This window comes from Anser brachyrhynchus, assembly GCF_964034855.1.
Source record: "Anser brachyrhynchus genome assembly, chromosome: 7".
Classification (NCBI taxonomy): Eukaryota; Metazoa; Chordata; class Aves; order Anseriformes; family Anatidae; genus Anser; species Anser brachyrhynchus.
Genome location: NC_137701.1, coordinates 18787888 through 18811413, shown reverse-complemented (window position 1 = coordinate 18811413; position 23526 = coordinate 18787888). Strand labels below are relative to the sequence as shown.

The window sequence follows — 23526 nt, the reverse complement described above, 5'->3', positions numbered from 1 at the left end:
CCTGTCCCTCCCTGTCCCCCTGTCCCTGTCCCCCTGTCCCTGTCCCCCTGTCCCCTGTCCCTGCCGCCGCACGCCGCCAGAGGGCGCCCGCGCTCCACCCTAGGCGCGGGGCCGCGCCCCGCCGCCCCGCACCGCTCCGCGCCCCGCGCAGCTCTGCGCGCCCCCCCAGCCGGGACCCCGCTTTCGCTGCCGGCTCCGCAGAGCCCCGCGGGGACGGTGCCGGGCATCCCGGCGGGACCCGCATGCGGGGGACGGCCGCGGAGCCTTGGCCGCAGGTCCGCGGGAGGCCGCGGAAGCAGCCGCTGCCCCCCGAGCCACGCAGGGCTCGGGCGGTGCTTTTGTGCCTCCCCCCTGCCCGGCCGCCCCCGCTCCGACCTCGGGGGGTAGCGCCGCGCTGCTCTCTCACTGCTCTTTCCCTCTAGCACCAAAAATCCGTGTGCCCCCCAACACCCGGGGCCTCTCAGGTCCCCCCCCAGCTGGTCTGTGGGGTTAAGGGGGGGTTGTGTCAGCGCAGAGCAGCCTCGGTGAGGAGAGCGTTTGGGCACCGCGCCGCTCTGGGCTCCAAAACCTAGGGCACGGGGGTCCCCGCGCCTCGGGCCTCGCTAGGCCGGGCGGAGGGCGTCACTGTGCCGTCGCTGGGCCCGGCACAGCCTCACCACGGCCGGTGGGCCTTTACCGGCCTCCGTAAGGCCCTGCTTATGTGCGGGGACCCGGGCCGGCCGCCGAGACAAAGAGAGCGGCACGGCGAGGGCCTCGGACACGGGGCGGGGGTGGGGGCGGCGGGGTGTGATGGGGAAGGAGCCTGCGATGTCTTTTATGTAACCACAAATACTTTTTGTCAATTCACACCAGACGGTCACACGTGGCTCTGGCGGGGCCCGTATTAGATTTCACCTCCATTTTTTCTTCTCTGTTCAAAGCAGGGCGGACTCGAGCTCCTGGGGGTGTCTGCCCTAAAAAAAGCTGGTTCCCGCTGCAGGAAGAGCAGTCAGCCAGAAGCGTTGGGAAGAGAGGACGGGGAAGACGGCGCTCCTCGGACCGGGGCAGCGGGGCCTGCGCAGCCTCCCGGGCCTCCTTCCCCGAGCCTCCAGCGCGGCGGAGGCCGAGGGCAGCGCTCAGCGCCCGGCCCCGCTCCCCCCGCGGGAGCCCGGAGCGAGCCCGGCGGGCAGCGCCTTCGCTCCTTCCTTCCCTCCTTCCTTCCTTCCTTCCTCCATCCCCGGGAGCAGGGCTCGCCTGTTTCGCTCGGACGGCGTCCCCGAGCGGAGCTGACCGCTCACCCGCACGCCTTTCTTCCTCCCTCTCTCTGCCTCGGTAATGACGTCCTCCAAGGGTGAAATGATGGAAAGTATATTCATAGGCATGATTTCCATTAAGTATCAATTAACCTGCAGCCTCAGCCATGCGTGCACGGCGTCAAGGGTAAATGTGCATCTCATTTCCCAGCACTCCGCTCGCCTGCGAGGAAATGACCCGGAGGGCCCCTGCCCCTGCGAGCTGCCGCCCTCCCGCACCGGGACCCCCGGGCCGCCCTCGCAGCCTCCCGGCCTCCTGGCCGCGGCTCCCCCGGCGGCTCGGCCTCGGCGGGACGGGCGGCGGCGCCCCGGGCAGCGCGCCCGCGGTTATCGCGAGGCATCTGCGCGGAGCCTCGCCCCGCGCGGCGGGGGACCGGCGGCTCCTGGCGAGCGCGCACCGGCGGGGGGAGCGGGGGCGCCGCGGCTGGGGTGGATCCGGGCAGGGCCGGGCCGGGTTTTTTTCTTGCCTGAGGAGCGGCACATGTAAACTGAAGCCAAAAGTCCCCCCTGAGCTCATGAGCGTGTGCGTGCGTGTGTGTGTGTGTGTGTGTGTGTGCGTGCGCGGGCTGCTGTGTGCCTAATAGGAAATAGTAAAAGCAGTGAGGCAGGTCATTTTGGGAGCGATTATATTCCAGTCCTGGTCACCGCATACACGGAGAGCAGGAGAGGGGAGCGCACGGGCGAGCGGCGGCGGCGGCACCATGAGCGCGGCGTAGAGGCACCGGCGGCGGCGGCGGCGGCTGCGGCGCGGGGGAGCAGCGCCCCGTGCCCGCGCCCGCGCCCCCGCCGGCCGCTGCCCCCTCCCCGATGAGCTCCTACTTTGTCAACCCGCTCTACTCCAAGTACAAGGCGGCGGCGGCGGCTGCGGCGGCGGCGGCGGCGGCGGCGGCGGCGGGGGAGCCGCTCAGCCCCCCGTACTACGACTGCCACTTCTCGCCCGAGGTGAGCGGCCGCCACGCCGCCGCCGCCGCCGCCGCCGCCGCCGCCCTGCTCTACGGGAACGGCGGGGCCGCCGCCGGCTTCCCGCAGCCCGCGGCCGGCGGGGCGGGGGGCGGCGGCGGAGCGGCCGCGGACTTTTACCAGCCGGCCGGGGGGAGCCCCACGGCCGCCTACCAGCCACCTCCTCCTCCCCCTGCCGCGCCTCCGCCTCCTGCCCCCTGCAGCGGGGTTACCTGTCACGGGGAGCCCGCTAAATTTTACGGATACGATAACTTACAGAGACAGCAGATTTTTACGACACAGCAAGAGGCCGAGCTGGTACAATATCCTGACTGTAAATCGTCCAGTGCTAATATTGGCGAGGAACCAGACCACTTAAATCAGAGCTCGTCTCCTGCTCAAATGTTTCCCTGGATGAGACCACAAGGTTGGACGCAGTCAAAATTTGCTTCCATCTCACGTCTGAGTTCGAAACTTTTCTTTTCCTCCTCCCGCTTCTTTCCCCCTGCCTCCCGCTCGCTGCCTCTGCCTCCCTCTCTCCCTGCCTCTCTCTCCGCGACTCCTGTAACCGCGACGGCTCGTGATAATAAAATAAGACAGGGAGCAAACAGGAGCCTCCGGGAAGGCGGCTGCCACCCGAGAGCAGCCCGCAAAAGTCGCTTCCCTGGCACCCGGGCGCAGCTGACACGCACGGCAAGGCAGGGGGCTTAAGGGCGGGGGGCAGCTGCCAGATAGAAAAAAGATGCCCCCCCAAACTCGGCCCCGCCACCTCCGAAGGCGCCTGATGCATCTGCGTGGCTGGGCTTTGGGGGTCTATTTTTGTATATATATATTTTTTCCTGCGCCCGTATGTATGGCTCTGGGCTCCTCCGGGTCCTCCGCGGTCTGCTTTTGCCCCGCGTCTCCGTGCCGCTTCTCTCGAGGGATTTGTGGAGGGGCCCGAGCTCTGGCTGCCCGGCCCGCTGCTGAACGCCGTGCTTTGAACGACAGCACCAACCCCCAAAATCCTGTGTTTTTGTTTTAAACAGCAGCGCCGGGTAGGAGGAGAGGAAGACAAACATACAGCCGATTCCAGACTCTAGAGCTGGAAAAGGAGTTCCTTTTTAACCCTTATCTGACCAGGAAGAGAAGGATCGAGGTGTCCCACGCACTAGGACTCACCGAGAGGCAGGTAAAGATCTGGTTTCAGAACAGAAGGATGAAATGGAAAAAGGAGAACAACAAGGACAAATTCCCCGCTTCCAGACAGGAGGGAAAGGAAGGGGAGGCCAAAAAGGAAGCACATGATCTGGAAGAAGACAGAGCAGAAGGCCAGACGAATTAAATTTTGCCCTAAAAGCCTTGGAGAAAGGCTATCGAAATAACGAGCGCCACAGCCCGAGACATCTCGGCCCCGTGTCCCCCTGGACGTGGTCCTGCGGGGGACGAGTGACCCCGTGTCCTCCGCCTGACGTCCCCCTGCTTCGGGTGCTTCGGTGCTTGCGGCTTTGTTGCGTTTTGGTCTTAACCGTTCCCGGAACAATCTCTAGATTTAACAGTTCATCTAGTCCTTTTTTTTTTTTTTTTTGAAATTTGATACAGAGTTTGTAGCAATACATTTCTAATGATATATATATATAAATATATATTATTTTTTGCAATATTAAAAGACGGTGATTGCGGGAATCGACATAAACTTCCAATGATAAATACCAATAAACGAGACATTTAACAATGCTTTATTAATCAAGACAAGTGCACTCGTACTATTTTAATTCTTATTCTTATCTAAAGTTGAATAAATTAAATAAATTTAATAAATTTGAATAAAAGATCTTAGAAATATATAAATCTTCTACTATCGATATTTGATTAAAATAAACCAAATTTATTCAAATATAAAATCGACCGGCTTGCTGACATCCTTTCTGTAATACACTCCTCCAACAAGCGCCGGAGACTCTGGGATAATCCCATCCGCCTTTCCCCTGCCTTTCTTCTCACACTGGAAATTTGGGAGGTGACGGAAATAGCCCCGTCCAGTTCAAGCTCTGCCTTGGCCCCCAGCCCCGGGCGGGGTCCCTGTGCACCCCCCTTCGCCACCAGCGTGTCGGGGATGCGGAGGTGCTGGGTCTGACGGACACGAGGACCACGACCCGCTCTCCTCCCGTGGGTGACCCCACGCTCCCTGTCGGCCCCGGGACCCCCCCGACGTGTGCTCCTGGGCCTTGCTTTCGTGCCGAGCAGCGCAGCCCTCGACCCCGCGGCGCCGTGCACGCGGCCAGCCCGAGGGGGGGGGAGGACGGCAGCGGGACCCCCCCGGGGCCCGGCCGGCTTCGAGGGGCTCCGCCGCGGCCCCCACCCGTGGGGGGCTCCCGGCCTGGCGAGGCCCGGTGAGGCCAAGCCGGGCCCAGCCTCCCCGACGGGGGGCGGGCGAGCAGGGAAGAGCAAAGTGTTTGTGGCCTTGCGTGGGGGTTTCTCGGGAGCTGGAACGGTTTGTGGACCCAAAGCAGGCGTAAATACAGAAAAAAAAAAAGGGCATTCCCCCGACGTTGCGGCCCTGGGTGGGTGCATTTTGCTGCTGCCTCACGCGAGTGCGGGGAAGCCGAGCCCAGGCGCAGACCCTGCCGCCGCGCCCGGAGCGGTTTCCGCAGCCACGGGAGGAGAAATCCGCTCTGAGCAGCAAAGCGCTTTCATTTATCCCCCCCTTTCTTCCCTCCCCTCCCTCTTGCTCGCGGCGGGGTCGGGCAGATCGCGCTGTCTGACGGGGCGGCTGGGGGCAGCCTTTGGGGAACAGCGGGCGGCGGGGACAAACCCCACCAAGATTTCGGCGTCGCTTTTTCCCCGGCGCCTCGTGCCTCCAGAGAGCGATGGCTGCCTGGAGGGAAGCGCAGGAACGCGGTGCGACATGCGACAAACTCGGGCTATCTGCCCGAGAAGCAAGAGCGCTGCCCCCCGTCGGAGCAGGCACGAAGCCGGGGCCTCGCTCGGAGCCCGTCCTCCCCGGCCCTTCGCCCACCGCCCGCTCCCCCCGGGACACCGGCGGCCTCCCCGCCCCTGCAGGGTCCCCACACCACCGAAATGGCCGGGGCTATCTGGCCCGGGTTTGGGATTTATACAGCGGGGTTGGTTCATTTCGTTCCCCTTCGCCTCCCTGCTCTCCGCTGCCCAGCAAGGCACGCTTCAATTCCTGCGAAGCGCCAGCTCTAGAGAGAGGCAGAAGCAAGCGGAGTTATTGTTCTGGTTTTATTTTAATCGCGTAATTGGTTAAAGCTTGTAAACGCGTGGAAACTGCGGCAAAGCCGTGAAGTAAACATTTTGCTGCATGAATTTGCATAAGTGCGCCGGTACCCCTAGTGTCCGGGAAGGATGTGGGTCTGGCTGTAAGGAAGCCCAGCCGCCTGGCACTGCAGCAGGCTGCCCTTTCGCAATAATTCCCGCACCGGCGGCACCGGCACGTCGCCTCCCAGCCTCCGTCCTCCGCCGCCGTGGTGGTGGAGGCTCGGGGAGAGGCGGAACGGGGCCCTCCGCGTCCCCCCCTCCATTTCTCAGGCTAGCGTTTGCTCGGGAAAGAGCTGCTGCCGTGGTTGGTTTTAATTTCCAGACAAAGAGAACGAAATTAAAATATTCCTGACGAAGTTTCCGTTAGCGTTGCTTTCCCGGGGCCGACTGGGAACGCAGCCACGCAGCCACAAACTAACCCTGTTTTGTAAGGGCCTAGTGGTAACGGGGACTGTCCCTATCTTTTTTTGCCAAAAAGAAAAAAAAAAAAAAAGAGGGACTTTTTTATGTACTTATAAAGGTATTTCCCTCCCGTAGCCTGGCAGCCGAATCTCTCCCTCGTTTTTACTCGGAGTCCTGCTGAGAAGAAGAGAAGCGAGGCAGGAGCTGGCCTTGGCGGTCGGCAAACTCTCCGTGAAACAGGGGCCGTCGAGCTGCGGAGCCAGCAGCGGGCTTTGGGGAGGGATGAGCCACAGACGTGCGGGTCGCGGCAGAGAAGGGCCGCCCGTGAAAGCCGCAGCGCGGTGGCCCGGCGCCCTGGGTGTGGGCAGGATTTGTCCCTTCCCACGCGGGGCAGCTCTCCGCGGCCGTGGGTGCTGCAGAGGCCCCGGGGAAAACGCCCGGTGCCTCGGCCAAGCGATGCGCGGCACGGGTGTGATTTTCACGGGCGTCTAATTCACTGAAGCAGCGTGTTAAAAAGACCACAAGTCGTTAGGAGGGTTTATTTTGGCTAACTTTATTTTCCAGGCAGGTACGACCAACACGGAGGGCACAGACGGAGGGCTCTTGCTGTTCTCTGAAACAAAAACAAGCGAGAAACAAACACAATTTTCGTTCCCTGAGCCGAGCACTCCCGGTGGGCACGGGGCAATGTTTTAGCCTTTTCGGAGTGTTTTCTGAGAATTACATTTTCCCCTCTCGGTGTCTCCCCCTGGTCCGAGCGGCCCTGCGGAGGTTTTGCGGCGGAGGCAGCCCCGCACGAGGAAGCTGCGGGGAGTCCCCGCTCCATGACAGCGCCCGGCGCAACCTGGGGGACCCCCAAACTTCGCCGTGGGGACACGGCATCAGCTCGGCTCAGCCTAGCTCTAGGTCGGCGACGACTTCGGCTTCAGTAGTGGGCGCTAAAGGAAACACGTTTTCTTTTGGGGCCCGGCTCCGCGGGGGGGCGGAAGGCGGGCTACGGCCCCCTTTCGTTGGGGCAAGAAGCGGGTCCACCGGGGGGGCAGTTAAGAGCCCCCCTCTTATCCCCCACCCCCGTGGGGCTCCGCGGACTGGCGGCTGCTGCGCGGAGGGCGAGCCTTGTCCCCGCTGCTCCGCGGAGCCCCGCGCCCCTGCCCGCGCCCGCGGGGCCCCGCCACCCCTCCGGGGGCGCGCAGGCCGCGGGCAGGCGGGACCGAGGAGGGGGAAAAAAAAAAGAAGTGCAGCGCGCAGGCGAAAGAAACATGGCGCTGGGAAGCAGTATGTGCAAAATCCGCAAGGAATTGCAGTAAATTCCTTTTTGTTTGAAGAAAATTTACAACTTGGTAATAGACCTTTTTATGACCTATTTGGGCTCGTCATTGGCTGCGGCTGGTCATGTGCAGGCAGCGAGCGCTTTCATGGCCTTTTCCTGATTTCCCTGGCGAATTTCCCCCTGCATTCTGCCTTCAGAGAGCCTCAGCCCCTCTTTTCCTAACCTTTGTCTACGCTGAGGTGTACGGCAGTCGCCGTGATGTTTGTGCACCGCTCCCCGCATCCCGCGGCCGGCCCCGCCGCCGCTGCCCCGACACCTCCCCGGCCCCGCGACGCCTCCTCGGCGGAGCCCCGCTTCGCCCGCCGCTCCGCGCCCCCGCCGCTGCCTCCGCCACTCGGATTGCTACGCGGGCGCAAAATGGATTACAGCGACCCTCCCGGGCTCCTCTGCAGGCGGGCAGAGCCGCGAACCGGTAAGCACTCGGCTCCCCGCGGGCTGGCCGCCGCCGCCGCTCCGCGCCCGCGCACGGCCCCGCACGGCGGGGGAAGCGGGGCACGGCGCCGAGCCCTGCCCCCGGCCCTGCGCCGTCACCTGTCCCTCGGAGCCCTTATTACTGCCGCTATTCTCATCAGCGGGGTGGCAGCTAGCGCCGTTACTGCTGCTGCTATCCCAAGCAGTCCCGGCCGGGCGGTGCGCGGTGGGGCGCGGAGCGAGCCGCGGCCCCGCGCAGGGCAGCGCAGGGCTGGCAGCAGGACGAGTCCTCCAGCGAGAGGCCCCGTGGCTCTGGCTGTGCTTCCCCTGCCGGGCTGGAGCCCTGCGCCCTGTTTGCGCGCAGGGGCTGCCCTTTGAGGAAGGGCGCTGGCGTAAGCTGGCAGCGGAACAGGTGCTTCCTGCCGCCCCGCCGGGAGCACGGCGCTGCTGCCCCGGCCGCTGCTTCCCCACCGCCAGCCCCGGGCGGCTGCAGCGGGGCGAGTGCGAGAAACCGCGGGGCTTGTGCCGCGGTGCGCACAGGAGATGGGATTTGTCCGCCTTGCCTGCAGACGCGTGCGGGTCCCGCACCGCCTTGCCTATCCGTGTGTGTGCACCCGCTGCCTGTGTGTGTGTCTGTACTTGGCTACACCTCTGTGGAACACACTCTAAATTATATTATTTTGAACGTGCCTCTATAAATTCTTTATCTTTTTTTTTTTAATTATTATTATATTGCATATCTCCGCTTTTAAAATGTTAATCCGCCGTAGAAAATCCGCTGCCCTGTATTTAGCGCTCACAGCGTTGGTCGATGACGGAAACGCACCATGCCATTGCACAGGAGGAATTTACCAAATCGCCATTTACCTCAAAGGCAGCCACTTATTTAACGGTAAAGCAAAATGCCTTGATTAAACCATACCCAAGGAGGGTGGAAAGGCGTGGAGCCTGTCCCTCATACATATTTTGAAGCCACGGGGGAAATTCTTCTTTAATCCACCCTCGAACACCTATTCGGCTTGCAAAAGCAGAGCCAGAGCCAGGCTAAGAGATGGGGTGCATTTCCCTCCTGCTCTCGCTGTCCGCGCTAGCTGACCGCCCCGCGCTGCTGCAGGATTTGGGGATTATCTGGGAGGAATCGTTTGCAACACAGCACCAGTCTTCGAGAGTAACTTGGAAAGTATGCATTGCGTTAGGTATCAGCCTCTGAATACCTCCTAGGTGACACAGTAATTATAGTTGCTTGATAATAAATCTCTCCAAAAATTTCGAAAAATCCTGTCCTTCAGCGCTTTTCAAATTATTCGTAGCCTGCGGGAAAACAAGAAAACAAAAGCAGGGTGTTCTAACGAATTCTGATGTGTGTGTATGTCCACATGTTGACACATACGGATACACACATGCATTTATGATCCCACTAGTTTATGTGGGTGTTCGGCTTCTTTTTTCCCCTCCTAAACGGCTTCCTTCCTTCTGTCCTTTTCTCTCTTTTTTTTTCTTTTTTTTCCCTTTCATTCCTTTCATTAACATTAAAACACACATATGTATGTGTAAGCTCTTAAATACGCCTACGTATGTCTATTCCTAACAACGCCTTTATGCACATATCTATATATATACGGCATATATGAGGATCGCATTGTTATTTATATTTATATAAATACCTATAGAGAGCCTGTATGTCTGTATATGTGCATGTGCGCTGAAAATTGTGGAATACAGTTTTCGCATTCAGATTTCTCACACCTGCTTCATTTTTCCACAGTGGTTAACAGAATTTATTACTCATCTCTCTCCTTTTTTTTTTTTTTTTTGAAAGGAAACAGACGATTCCTAACCTATACTTTACTGACGTAGGGGCTGTAAAAGAACAACAACAAAAAATAACAACCAGGAAATTGCAGCTCGCGCTCCCTGGCAATACCCAGGTATTGCTGGCGCCGACTGCCATTTCGGAAGTCAGGCTGGGGTCCCGCTTAGCCGCGGAAAGTTGCCTGGAGGAGAAGGGCAGCCTCGGCTCCCCGAGTCTGGCAGGGGGGTGCTGCAAGGGGGAAAGCGATGCGACCTGTGGACCCGAGAAACCCAGTAAGACTGAGAAAAGAAATACACGTTGGTTTTGTGCTCTTAAGAACCGCTAATCCCACCGATTCGTTTATGTCCCAATAATGTTTCTCTTTTCCCAAACAAATATATTTCTCACGGGGTGTTTTATGAGCGCTGGGGGCAGAAAAAAAATCGGAACAAAGACAGTATTTCACCCCTTGGTTGGCAGGCAGCTGTTAAAGGTATTTACGGCTCTACTGCAGTGCGGCACTCAATGCTGCTGTAGCGCGAGGGGAAAAAACAGGAAGTGAAAGGGAAAGATGAGGCACAATAAACCTTGCAGCGAGGCTTTGGGGCCGGGCCGGGCGCGGAGGAAAGGTCCCTGCCAGAGACAAGAGGCAATAAAAGCGCATTCAGTGCCCGCGGGGGCTGCTCACACCCCGGAACCTCCGCGGATGCGCCTGGGGGAGGGGGCGGCAGGGGAGGGGGGCACGGTGGGATCTCCCCCACCCGTGCCCCTCCGGCCTCCCCTCGAGGAGCACACTGCGAGGCCGTGGGGGCCGTGGGGACGGCCGTCCCGTCCCAGCCGCCCCGCCGAGCGCCTCCAGGTGCGCCCCGAGGGGGCGGCCCCGACGCGCGGCGCCTCCGCGGTCCCTCGCGGAGCCCGGCGTGGCCACAGCGGGACGGGGGCGGCCGGAGGCTCTCGGGCCGCTCGGGGCTGCGCCAAGCTCCGCGGAAGGCCCCGCTGTGGAGGCCCGGCCGTGGGGTGGGCTCGCGTGGGACGCGTTAGGGACGCCCCGGCCCCGACGGCGCGGTCCAGGGTCACCTGCCCGCGGTGCCCGCCCTCGGGGCCGCCGGGCCTCGGCGCGGTGCTGCCGCCGGGGGCGCGGCAGGGCCCGGCGCCGCCACCAGCCATTTTGTCTCCCACGGCCTCTTCCAGGAGAAGGCGCTGTAGGACAAGCCTGGCCGCCTTCCCTGCCCGGGAGAGGGGCCCTCCGCCCCGCCGCCCCCCGCTGCCCGCCCCAGCCCCCGGCCCGCAGCCCCGGCCCACGCCCACGGGAGAGGCCCACCGGAGGGCCGGGGGCACCGCCGCTCTTTGGGGGCCCTCCCCCTTGAAGTCGCCCCTCTACCTCCGGCGACGCGGCCTCCGGCCCGTTCCGGGTCCTGCGCGCATCCTTGCGGCCCCTCCGCGCCCCCCGCGACGGGCAGCGACCCGGGGCTCACGGCGAGCGCCCCGCCGCCCTCCCGGCCCCCAGAGAGGGCTCCGATGTCAGGCAGCCACCGCATCCCCGCTCGCCCCTTCGGCCTTTTCGGTGCCCGCTGTGCCCCCCGAGCCTGGACGGCGGGTCCCCCTTCCTGCCCCTCACCTGCAGCCCCCGGGGCTCGCCTTCCCCCGCCGTGCCCGGACGTGACCCCGGCGGCCCCCCGGCTGCGCCTGCCCGAGCCCGCCGCTCCCACGGCCCCCGGGCTCCCCTCCCTGCCCCTCGCTCCTCGCCCTCTTCCCCCGCGGCCCCCGGGGAGCCGCCGCCGCTGCCCCCGTTTGATGTCGGGGCGCGGCCGCCGCCGCCCTGCCCGCTCCCGGGGCTCCGCTGCCGCCGGCTCTGCCCGCGGGGTGCTGAGGGCAAGCGGCCTTTGCATCCCCACATCCTGCTCGGCGAGGGTAGGGGCTTTGGGGTGACTGCAGGACGGTCGGGGGTGCGGTAAAAGCAGGCAGCGCTAATGGCGTCGGACGCTCTCAGGGTGCTCGGTCGGGCTTCAAAGGGAGAGCTGGAGCCTGTCATTTGGTCCTGGGGGTAGGATGCTGGTCGTGGCGGCTATCAGGTAGCATCAGGAGTGACGGCGCTTTACCCATGCGATTCAATTTCCCCAACCCTTTTATCGCAACAATTACCAGAGGTAAACCAATTATTATTGGGTTACTTCAGTCCACAGCTTATCCACCTCCAGATCATCAGCCCCGAAAATGAGAGCTGTCATAAAAGCCTAGAGAATGAACTGGCCAGAGCTTCAAAGCCAACTTTCACATCTGCATGTTAGAATAGGAAATGTGAAAATGCCCATAATTCCCTCTTGGAGATACCAGCGCTGGCATAATTCAGTTGCAGAAGCATTCATGTCGCCCCTAAGATCACAGGGAGCACCATATCTCTCCCATCAACCCCTCTCCATCCCACAGCCCTTTCCCAGCCCCAGCCCCGCATCTCCAGGACACTTTGGCCCCCGGCCGTGTTCGGCCCGGGCCGCCGCTGCCTCCCCGTTTCCCAGGCCCCGATGTCTCGGAGCCGGTGGCCAAACCCCGGCCTTTTCCTCCATCCCCTGCGTGCCCGGGGTGCAGTCCCCACATTAGCGACTCAGGATGCAGCCCCCCGGGGGGCAGGACAGCTCCCACCCCAACCCCTTGCCGCCACTCAGAGCTCCTGGGCGAAGCCCCCCGGCGTCCCCCGGCCCCATAGGCCCTGGCCCGGCAGCAGCGGGCAGAGCAGGGCCGAGCCGTGCAGCCGTGGGGGGCGGAGGGGGGGTGCCGGGTGGTGAAGCACGGACACAGAGCAAGGGGGGCAGCGGTAGGCACAGCATCCCCGAGCCGTAACGAGGCAGCAGGGAGCCTCGGGACGCCTCCTGGTCTCTGGCAACAGGAGAATTGATCGGCTGTGACCCCAACAACATAAGGAGTAGGACGGGAGCTAAAGCTGCCCCTTTTCGGGAAATTCACGGGGATATGACCGGGGCTCGTCCCCGGCCCCGGCGGTGGGAAACGGCCGAGAGAGCGCAGACCAGGAGGGACGAGACTCCCGAGTCTGACAGGCAGCACCCAGCCGGGGACAACCGGGGCCATCAGGGGCCAAGTGGGGCCAGCAGGGGCCACCCGGGGCCACCGCCCCGCAGGGAGCTGGGGCTGACGCGCTCTGGGGCGCTGAGCCCCGCGGCAGGGGAGCGGGCGCCGCTGGCCGCAGCAGTCCGCGGGCGGCCACCGACGGGGCGGACAGGGCTCCCCGCCCTCTGGGGAGGGACAAGCCCCTCCTCGGAGGCACCAGCAGCTCCTGGCCACTGCGACTTCCTCGTCGCAGCCGTGATAGATGGGGAGCTGATGCCCGGGGTTCTTTATGCAAGGGCGACTGTGTGAGTGCCAGGGACATTTGACTTCCTGTGCTCAGGGTCCTTGAAATTCTCATTTGCTAACTCACACCCTGCTCCCTTCACACCAGAGCTGTTTTATTGTTTTATAACCCTCCTTAAACTTCCAGTCCTCAAAGATCTCATTGTGGCAGGCTTCACACTTTCTCTCTTCCCAAAGCCCAGTGCCCTCGCTGCTTGCGGCAGTTTGGTCGCTTGCAAACGTCCGTCGGGTGCCTGGCGAGCCCGCAGCCCTTGGCACCGCTCCCTCGAGCAAAGTGCAGGAGGTGAAAGAGTCAAAACCGTTTTCCAGGGGCTCCTGACCAAAATGTCGTAAAGGTCCGGGGAAGGCAGAGGGACCCGCAGGAGGTGAAAGAGTCAAAACCGTTTTCCAGGGGCTCCTGACCAAAATGTCGTAAAGGTCCGGGGAAGGCAGAGGGACCCCCCGGCACCCCGACCTAACTCCGCGCTTTGTCCCGTCGGTGTGCCTCCCTGTCCCCTAAGAGATGCGAAGGGATGCAGGGAAGGTCTTGAAGTGGTACCCACAGCGAAATGCGGCCGCTCCTCTCTCAAGAGCAATTTGGGAGCGCTCAGTCCCCTCTTGGCAGCTTTCCCTGCAAGATGCTCGTTAAAAAGGCCGGCATAACGCCACGGAGCTGACCTTCCGCCCATCCCCGCTACCCTGAGCCAGTCCCGCTTTCCAGAGCAGATTCAGCGGACCTTTATTTAGCGAATAAAAGTTTAAAGCTGAAGGTTATTTATGGTTCCGCGGAGATAGGTCCTGAGTGGCTATTTAGAAGCACGTGATTCCAATAAACTTTGTTTTATGGCTTGAGAGTTGACAAGCCAAAATATAATTCCCACCATAAATTAGTTTAAGAGCATACAAGTGCAGATGCTTTCGTTCCTGGAAGCAGTAATCGGGGAAGTGTTAGCAGGGAGCCGTCTGCGGGAATGCGGCCGTGCAGGCACCCCCGCTCCCCGGTCCCCCCGGCCCCGGGGAGAGCGCGCAGTAAGTCCGCTACATACAGCCTTCCTTCGGCCCGGCGCGCTCCAGTCGCTCCGGTGTCTTTGTGCCTCTGGGAACTGGGCGAGCGAGCGAGGTCCAAACGCTGCTTCGCCCGGAAAGCCTTGCCCGAGCCTTGCGCTGGGCAAACGGACAGGTAGAGCTCGAGGGGCCGGGGCAGTGCTGGCATTAGCTGGCTGCGCCCTGGCTGAGGTTTCCGAGTGTGGTGAAACATCTCATTCGAAACTAACCTGGGGAAAAAAAAAAAAAAGATTAAAATAACAAACCAAAACAAAACCAAAAAAAAAAAAAAAGAGAAAAGAAGGGGACAGAACAATAAGGTAATGCTCAGAGCCGAACGGCCGATATTGTTCCACTGCCCTCGCCGTGCTATCCAGAGTGCACAAAACTAAAAATATATTAAAAACCAAAAACTGTCTTGGGAATCTCTGTCTAGTGAGCTGTTGATACCTAAGCTATTGCTCTGTGTGTAATACAACTCTCCCAGGCATGGTAGGAAAGCAATAGAAGAGGTGAAAAATCGCTTAGAGGAGAAAAAAAATCACAAAACAATATTGGCGTTTTACTTTTTAATATGCAATGCTTTTCAGGAGCATTAGACTGAATATGTGTTGTTTTCCTTAATGTGAGCTTTGAATGTATTTCTTAAAAGATGTGAAGGAAAGTTCAAGTCAAATTTGTCCTCCTACAATGCAAACAAAGACGCACGTCTCGAGTTTACCGTTTGGATAATTGTGTGATCTTAAAGGGCTACTCTTATCTCAGAGTAGTCCGAGATTTATTCCTATAAAACTGTCGTTCTTTTTGTTCTTAGCTTGCATACAATGCTGTATTGCATATTGTGACATTTTCTGGGTGATGTTTTGGCGAAGGTGATCTGAATATTTCATTTGTAAGTGACTGAATTGCCACAGAACAAAAAAAAGGCCTTTGTTATTCTTTTTTTTCCTTCAGTGAAAGAGGGAGGTCTGACTTTTCATCCCTTTAGAAATTATGTGGTATAAAATCTAGACTATGAATATTAAAAGTGAAAGATCACACCCCAGGCACAGGGAAAGCATGTATTCATAAAAACTGTCTGAATGCAATGTGGTCCTCATTCGGAAGGGGCTTCCACCCCATCACTCCGCTGCTCGCAGGATTTACCACCAGCTCCTCTCTGCCTTCATCTATCAAATGTGTTCTGTAACTGTTCTCAAGCAATATCACCCGTATGTGGAATACAACAGTAACAAACGTTTTTATTGCAACAGGTTCGGCAACATGGAAGGACAGCCACGGTAAGTAGCCTCTTATTTCTTGCAGAATTGGAGTTGGTTGGAAATGCTGTTTCTTCCCCTCGGACCGGAACAATTAAACGCGAGGTATCCCCGCTGAACGTTGCCGCAAGCAATCGAACAGAGAGGGCTGCGTCAGCGTGGGAAGGCTTTGGGGAAGGCTTTGGGGAAGGCTTTGGGAAGGCTTTGGGAAGGCTTTGGGAAGGCTTTGGGAAGGCTTTTGGGGAGTCATCGTGCGCCACGGCGTCCCAGGCAGCCCCGGCTGGGGACAGGGCGTGGGGACAGGGGCTGGTGGCGCTGCCTCGGGGCCGCACAGGTGTCAGCCCTTGGCCACCAGCAGTGCCGCCGTCCCCGCGGTGGCACCGCATAGCGCCTCCCCGGCGGGTCCCCAGGCAGAGCCGGGCCCCGGAGCCCAGCGCCCGCTCCCCCTTCGTTTCTCCTCGGCTCCTTCGGCCTCGGTCGCAGCGCGGCCGGGGGGCACCGGCCGGCGGTGGCCATTCGTGCGCGGGGTGGCGATGCCGGAGGGCAGGGCAGGAGGGGAGAGGAGCGGAGCGGAGCGGGGCGAGCGCTCGCCTCCGCGCCTGCGGCGGCTCCGCGGGCGGGCAGCGTGCTGCAGGGTGGGCGGGGGGGTCTGGCTGCGTGAGGGGCTCGGGCTTCGGGCTGAGGCTGCCCTCAGAGAGGAAAAGCAAGGCTGCGGTGTCTGGGGATTCAGTACGTGCACGTCGCCCTCCCCGCTCCTGCAGATCGCGCTCTGACTGGGAGCGTGCACAGGAGCGGAGCCGCGTTTGGTCGCGTTTTTCCCCGTTTCCTCTCCCTGCTAGCGATAAATAATCTCTTTCACTACTTCGGGCCGGGCGTCTCGTTCTCGTTTTGCCTTGCGTTGCGATATTGGGTTTGGAGCCATTTAAATACGAAATAAACAATCGCCTCGAGCACTGCATTTTTAATTTTGTTCCGTAGGTAACTTTCCTCCTCCATAGCTAGCCCTGCGCTACGTAGATGCCCTTGGCGTTTTATTCCCGGGCCGGCCCTAAATGTATGGATTACTTGTTTTCTGCCAACCTACATTTAGCATACTGATTATGAACAGGCATACAAAAAGCCTGATAGATCAAAAGCATTTTGTATGGGCAGTTGAACAGGAGGTGAATATATAACGCTTTTGTTCATCAATAACTCTTTGGCTTTGACCTGTCTGAGCAAGTCGTGCAATAAGGTGAAACGCAGGTCACAGCGTCTAACAAATATGAAAATGTGTGGTATTAGGCAGAGCAGGGACTTGCTGCCTCCCCACCCCAGCGCTGCCCCCCGGGCAGCCCTCGGAGGGCTTGTCCGCTCCGGGGGGGCTGCCCCGAGAGCGAGCTGGCTTTGGGGGGCGGGTGCTGCCCGGCCCGCTCGGCAGGGCGGGGGATGCCCCCCCGGAGGGGGCACCCCCTCCCTTCAGGGAAAGGAGGGGAAACCGGGAAGAGCCGCTAAAATTGCTGGGAGGAGATTGAAACGATCGGGGGGGCGAGGGGGGAGGAATTAGGGACACGAAGTCGTTTCGAGTTGCACTTGCTGTGGAGATGATCCCACGGCAGTCGTAAGAAAGCAGAAGTTTAAAAATAGCATCCCCCAGATCGGGCAGCTGGGAGCTGCAGCCAGGCAAACAAACCGGTGCAGATCGCTCGGACAAACGTAACACCCCCAAATGTGCCCTCTGCAGCGGCTGGATGTATCACACCCGCACCATTATTTGTCCTTATGTTGCCCGTTTGAAATAGTCCAAGGAGAAGAGGTTGACCGCAGGACAGCAGAGAGGAGCTGGGTCAGACACAATTCATGAACTTTTGTACTCCTGTGTGCTGCTGTCGACAAAGTAAAAATAATGAAACTTGGTGATATGTTTGTAAATGATTTCGGCTGACCTCTCGCCCTGCCCTTCACCATAAACGCTACGGCGGGGAGAACCTGGGAGGGTGCGAGGCTGCGGCTCACACGCAGCCGCGGGATAATAGCTAGACCGGCATAATGGGACGAAGGTAAATTTGGAAATTCTCTGCTTCCCGAGAACAGCTCCCTCCAGCCTCTAATCTCGTCTTTTTCACAAACCGCTGTTTCTGTTGCCGTCTGTTTTACTTCTGTTTCGATTTTTTTTTTAATTCTATTTTTTTTTGGGGGGGGGGGGGAAGTTCTAATTAGGGAGAATCTGTTCAGATTCGTATTAGACTAAATAGATAAACACCTATTTTCTGTGTGATTTTAACTGTTATTATTCTAAATAGCGCAATTTGACTGGTAGCGTCCGTTTTCTGTAGCAAGGACGTAAACCGCAAGCATTTAAAGTGCTCAGCAGGTCCTTCTGAGAATTTGTTAGTCGAAATTCGTCGCTATAAATTGGTGCAGAGTCGTAAAGCTCTATTTCATCAATAATAACAACCGTGAATCTTTCCTGAAATCCCACCTTCCTGCAAACCCGTATTTCAGATCTCAATCCCAACAGAATAGTTTGCATTCCTCAGAAGACAGTAAGGAATAAGAGAATGGCAATGACCTGCTATATGGTAGATGAAAACAGAATGTTATTACGTTGTCTATATATACCCTGTAGAACCGAATTTGTGTGATATTCATATAGTCACAGATTCGATTCTAGGGGAATATATGGTCGATGCAAAAACTTCACCTTTCTGCAAATGGTTAGAAGTTTAGATACTGACGGAATCAAAAGACGTGTGCGTGTTGAACACGGAGAAATTCTAAAAGTTTTGCTGCCTCTCTCCTATTTACCAGATTTCAGAACGTCTCTTAAAATTTCACTTGTCGTTCAATCGTAACTCTCCCTGGCAGACTGTGAAGTTAAACAGTTAATCTCACAAGAAGTAAAAAATGACTGAAAAAAAAAAGCCTACCAATCAGTGAATGAACCTTTAAAAAGATACTGATACATTAGCTAGACGTGCTAGACGTTAGAGAGTTAGCAAAATTTTCCTGTCAAGTGTCCAGATCTCACCAAAATATTTACGACACCAGCAAAAGCAGCACTCGACTCACTGGAATGTATTTCCTTGTGCTCCAGGAATGATACTGATGAATGAAGACTGAATTTATCTCGTTAAACCTGTGATATTTTTAACCTAATTAAATGCCATCTCCAGTCCATTTGACTGGACTTTGGTGTCTAAAAATGGACAGTTTCTTGTTATCTGTACGATTTCATATGCACATACGCCCAGACTTTTGTATAAGCATGTGCGAGCCTGTGTGCGTGCACACGTATGCACACGTATATATCGAGGCTTGCACAGTGAATGAGAAGTTACTGATTGCCTAATTTTATTCAGCAGAACTAAATTCTGGTAACTTTTGGATGACCTCTGCAAGACAAAGACAGGACAGATCTATTGTACATCATATTACCCTCTTCTTTGATGCCTTTTCTTTTTCTTGCCTTCTTATCAGTTTCCTCCCTTTTAATCGCCCTGCAGCTCCTCGCTCTGCATTTCTTTCGATATTTTATTTTAAGGCACGTAACAAACCCTGGTGGAAATTCTGGCTGGTAAATCAGACGAGAGGGCAGCGGAGGTTAGGAAAGTCAGCCCAGACAAAAGGCTGCCTGTACCTGGGGGTCAGGGAGGCGGCGGCCGCTTGATGAATATTCCTAAAACTCCGGTATCTGATTTGGAGGGTGAAACCTGCCGGAGAGGGGTCACTTGCTTACACGTATATTATTTAGTTAAATTCGTGGAAATTATGAGCTGCACACAAATCCGGTGATCAGCTCCCTGCCTCCCCATTGGCCGGGCCAGTCACATGCACGCCTAACTTTATTCAGTTGACAGCAAGTAGGAGGGCTCTATGGAAGGAGAAAAAAAGACAACACGAGAAAAATTAGTATTTTCTACCTTCAGAAATTAATGGCCATGAGTTCGTATATGGTGAACTCTAAGTATGTGGATCCCAAATTTCCTCCTTGCGAGGAATATTTGCAGAACAGCTACCTAGCGGAGCAGGGGGCCGAGTATTACAGTGCCTCGCAGGGCTCCGATTTCCAGCATCAGGGGCTCTACCCACGGTCAAACTACAGCGAACAACCCTTTAGCTGTAGCAATGCCCAAGGCTCCGCCGTGCAGCCGCGGGGTCATGGACAGGAGCAATCCGGCCCACCGAGCCACTTCCCCGGTCAAGCAGAGCATTGTCCACCGCCTCCAATGTCCAACTCACGAGCCTGCGGCCAGCAGCCAGCCCTCAAAGCCCCAAACGGGTCAGCAGTTAAGCAGCCAGCAGTAGTTTATCCCTGGATGAAGAAAGTCCATGTTAACTCGGGTAAGGATCCTCTTCTTACTTTGCTCTTCTCCCCCGTTCCCGATTGTCCTCAGAAATGCTTTGGTCGAGTCCTTGCGAGACTCGTGGACGAGGATTTGAAGCCGAGGTAGCCAATTACACTCGTCATAAATTTTTATTGCCGAGGAAATAGGCCGGTGGCCGTGTGGGGCTTTGCCGAGCAGGAGAAAACTCGGCTGCAGGAGCCGGGCAGAGGCTCGCAGCCCACCTAGCTTGGGGCCGTGGCGCCCGCGCTGCGCACGGGGGAGAGCAGCACGTCCATTGTGAGCTCCTGGGCTGGAGCCAGCCCGGCCACATGCTCGCAGCTCGTGAGGTTTTGTTTTGTAAAAGTCGAACCGGAAAGTCAAGATTAGCTTTGTAAAGTTCTCCGTATTTTTTTCCCAGTGAACCCCAATTACAGCGGAGGGGAACCTAAGCGCTCCCGAACAGCTTACACCAGACAGCAAGTCCTAGAACTGGAAAAAGAATTTCATTTTAACAGGTACCTGACCAGGCGCCGCCGTATCGAGATAGCCCACACTTTGTGTCTCTCTGAGCGCCAGATCAAGATCTGGTTTCAGAACAGAAGAATGAAGTGGAAAAAAGACCACAAACTGCCCAACACTAAGGGCAGGTCTTCCTCCTCTGGTTCAAACCCACATTTACAGACTGTTCCCAAGGACCATCAGACTGACTTGACAACTTTATAGAAGAGGTGAAATTTTCCATTTCATCCTTCGATTCTGACCAGTACTGTACATAACTGACACTATCCAAGCAGAACCTGCATGTAGCAGCTAAGGACTCGAGAAACTGTCATCTTTCTTTAAGGTACTGTTGTACAAAGGAGACAAAATGACGCTACTTTGGACTTTATTTTATTTGCCTCTGCTAGCACAACCTTAAAAAAAAATAAGGAAAAAAAAAAAGCATCATGCAGGCAGTGGGAATTGGGAAAATATTAAATGAGACCTTCTGTCCATAAAAAGTAATAAATCATTGAAAATGAAACTGTCCTGTGTTTCAGTTTTGAATTTGAAAGTGAAGGCTTGATGCTTTATTTTGGGATTTTTGCTTTTAATTGTCTTTTGATCCCATGCAATTTCGGGATGATGCATTTGGGCAAGTTGAGGACAGGAAATTTATAGGATAGTCTTTCATTTGAGCATAAAGACTAGTATTTGTGAACTTTTTGTGCTGCTTTACCTTTCTTGGTGTAATGAAAATACTTGCTCATTTCCATAACGTCTCAGAAGATGTGCATAGGAGTTAAGTGAAAACGGGTTATTTTATGCTCTGCTAGTGTTAGCGTATTTATTTATTTGTTACGTAGAAGAGTGACGATAAAAAGAAAAGAAAAAGAGTCAAACCAAAAATGGGAAAGGGGAGCTGAAATGCAGGATTTCTCCTTCCCAGTCTCATGAACACATGTATAATGTTTACTTGTCTTGAATGTACACAACTTTCTTGTCCCATTTTTTCGAATTTCCTTCTCTGTGACTAGGAAAAGCATCCCTGCTCCTTACCGTGTCCCCTCCAGGGCTAACAGGCTAGAAATCCGTTTCCAAAGCCTGCTCTGCTCAGCGCTGTCCTTTAAACCAGCGGTACCTCATTTAAAAACGAAAAATAAACTAAAAAGAAAACCCCGGAGTGAAAAATCAATGCGATTGCTGGGATTGTCCGAGCCATTCGAAGCTCAAAGCTAAACGCGTTCTTTCTGTCCAATTTTAAATTTATTTGCTGCCCAACAGAGGGACAGGCTGTGTGGGTTGTGTCTTTGTTTTGGGGGGGTTATTTTGGTCTGTTTTTTTTGTGTGTTTGGTTGTTTAGTAGGTTTGTTTGTTTGGGGGCTTTCTTTTTTTTTATTTTATTTCCAAGAGTAGTGATTGTTTTTAGGCAAACTACGACGCATGAGTGAAATGATTGGAAACCTCAGCAAGTTAAACCGTGGGTAAGAGGGAAGGTTTGCATGGGAGCAGAGCTGGTCTGATACCCCAGTATTTGTCTACGGCTGCTGCTTGCATCGTGCCAAAGTTGTAGTGCGTTGAGCCTGCATTGTAACTACCAAACCCAGCCAAACCAGCTCCCTCAGCCACCTACACCACCGCTCCGGCGATTTTAAAGCTCAGCCCTTATCTCCTCTACCCTCAGGGCAGCCTGGGAGAGGGACCATATAATCGACATTTTAACTAGATGATTCCATTATTAAAGGGAAAAGGGAAAAGAAGGAATCCCAGGGCAAACGCTGAAGCTGCACTTCTGTAAAGGGAGCTCGAAACAGCAGCGTGTGAGTTAAGTGCCCATCTCTGGGCTGAGTGCTTCCCACTGAGGACTCGCTGCTTTCTGAGCTCACTCGGGAAAACACTGGCAAAAATGGGCTTGAATGAATTCGAAAATAAAGGGCGAGCTTTTCAAAATGAGGGTATTCGTCAGGATTAACTATGGCCAGCGGTTAATTTCTGCCCTTTTCTCATCCCTAGAAGTCCGCAAAGTGTCTTGTAAGACTTGGTCTTTTGTTTTAGAGCCTGGAGAAAACTCTTTGTTCTTTCTTAGGGTTAGCCCAGTTCTCAGACTTGCACATGGCAATACTTGAATATCTCCACGTCGTGATATTAAAGATGGATATTCCTGCATTATTCGCATCATTGTTTCTATGACAAAAAGCACAGAGTTCATACATAGTAAAGACGTCTTTTTTCTGACGCCTTCACGTTGAGAAGCTGAAAAGGTATTTTACTGAAGTTCGGCTAAATTGCAGGAACAGGTTCACCCAGAGGACAAATTTTCTATTCGATTAGTTGTATTTCAGCCGGGAAGAGTGACCTCTAAACCCTTAACCTTTTGGACCCAAACTGCTCTTCCCTTTCTCTGCCATGGAGAGCAGTGAGCAGCGGCGCTTGAGGAGGGAATTCCTTAGACGAGTTTTCAAGTTTTGTTACACCCAGTCCCTGCGGTAGGAGCCTTTCGTCTCCAGAGTTGGCCAAAGCCCTCCCTTTGCTCTTGGTGTGCATCTAGGGAAAGAAAAAAATAAAATGGGGGGGGGGGAGGGGGGGAGAAGAGGGGGGGAAAAAATCCCTCTCTGGCTGCCCTTCTTGAAAATACCCCCCTCTCGGACCCCCACTGCTTACTTAGAGCCTGTGATAAGTTGGCTCGGAGCAGGGCAAACACGTTACTCGGGAGAGAGATGCCAAGTTTGGCCTCTGTGGTACTATTCTGAAAAATAATGTCCTCGGATAAGCAAACCCTGGCTTTGTGCTTCTTACCGACCGAGATCGCTCCCCAAGTTAAAGGGCCCAATTCTGCTCCCAGCTTTCCTTCCCCCGCCCACTGAAGTCAAACAGGGATGTAGCTGCGGGCAGAATTTGTCTCATTGTCTTTTGAAATGTTAATATCTCCAGGATGAGTGTTGGGTTCAGCAGGCACAGCTCTTACAACCCTCTTTGCAAGTCCCCTTTGAGCAAGGCTGGGGCACTGTTAAGTTTACATAGTTGTAATTGCGTTGTAAGCCCCGAGAATATGTGAACTGGAGGCAGAAAGGACCAAAATAAATAAATAGTTTCCAGCTGCCCATGCTCTGAAGGGTCAGGAATGTGGGCACTAGCGACCAGGAGCACGCACTGGGCGTTATCTCCCGTGGAAAACGAACCTGAGATTTCATTTCCATTGTTTTTTAGCCCTTCCCCAGAGTTATGTTGTGCAGGAAGGGGGGCTGTTTGTTTTTGTTTTTCATGGATGAAACGTTGTGTATTGAAGCCTTTGTTAAACGATCGCATTGTCCAGCAATACTCATCTCTGTCAAAGTGTGATGCTTTTTATAGACTTTACCAATGTTTTGCTGCCATCGATTAAAGCGTTATTTATACTATTTGTCGCCTGTAGTTTTGATGTAAGCCCTCCATATACGTTTGAAATAATAAAAGGTGTAGAGAAATAGCTTCTGTTTTGTACCTTGAACAAACAGTCCTTACGAGGTGGGTCTCTTCTGTGGAAATGCTTGGCCCTCCCATCATTACAATGTTAAAAGATGGGTGACTCTGCATAGCATCCTTCCAAATGTCCCTTTGAACAGGTTTGCTGATTGCCCCAGCCGTAATGGTGTGACTCCAGGCCAAGCTGGAGTCTATATTTACA

At 56.0% G+C, this 23526-nt stretch overlaps 3 protein-coding genes across 12 annotated transcripts in view; all 3 read left to right on the top strand.

Moving 5' to 3' along the window:
- The first annotated feature begins 1321 nt into the window (after positions 1–1321).
- HOXD8 (homeobox D8) lies at positions 1322–4114 on the top strand. 6 transcript variants are annotated; one of them, XM_080599576.1, is made up of 3 exons: positions 1322–1419; positions 2511–2658; positions 3260–4114. In XM_080599576.1, exons 1-3 carry the CDS (start codon positions 1336–1338, stop codon positions 3553–3555), a joined length of 528 nt encoding a protein of 175 aa, XP_080455702.1. In that variant the 5' UTR covers positions 1322–1335; the 3' UTR covers positions 3556–4114. The 6 variants fall into 6 exon arrangements, with proteins under 6 accessions (XP_080455702.1, XP_080455698.1, XP_080455700.1 ...); XM_080599574.1 differs by lacking the exon at positions 1322–1419 and adding an exon at positions 1477–2234 and having other exon boundaries at positions 2322–2658; positions 3263–4114; XM_080599573.1 differs by lacking the exon at positions 1322–1419 and adding an exon at positions 1510–2234 and having other exon boundaries at positions 2322–2658.
- A 3385-nt stretch (positions 4115–7499) lies between these two features.
- HOXD3 (homeobox D3) overlaps positions 7500–23526 on the top strand; it is a 30815-nt gene continuing 14788 nt past the window's right edge. For 2 of the 4 annotated variants that reach the window (XM_080599562.1, XM_080599561.1), the window contains exons 1-2: positions 7526–7636; positions 15070–15096. The gene's annotated coding sequence lies outside the window, so the exon portion shown is untranslated. Of the gene's footprint in view, positions 7637–15069; positions 15097–23526 lie in introns of all 4 variants that reach the window. The other 2 variants (XM_080599559.1, XM_080599560.1) reach the window with 1 other exon arrangement.
- On the top strand, positions 7630–23326 carry HOXD4 (homeobox D4). Of its 2 annotated transcripts, XR_013953547.1 has the most exons (3): positions 7630–10286; positions 15070–15096; positions 19801–19895. XR_013953547.1 is itself a non-coding variant. In XM_080599577.1 (2 exons), exons 1-2 carry the CDS (start codon positions 18990–18992, stop codon positions 20103–20105), a joined length of 714 nt encoding a protein of 237 aa, XP_080455703.1. In that variant the 5' UTR covers positions 15106–18989; the 3' UTR covers positions 20106–23326. The 2 variants fall into 2 exon arrangements, 1 of the variants encoding a protein (XP_080455703.1); XM_080599577.1 differs by lacking the exons at positions 7630–10286; positions 15070–15096 and adding an exon at positions 15106–19398 and having other exon boundaries at positions 19801–23326.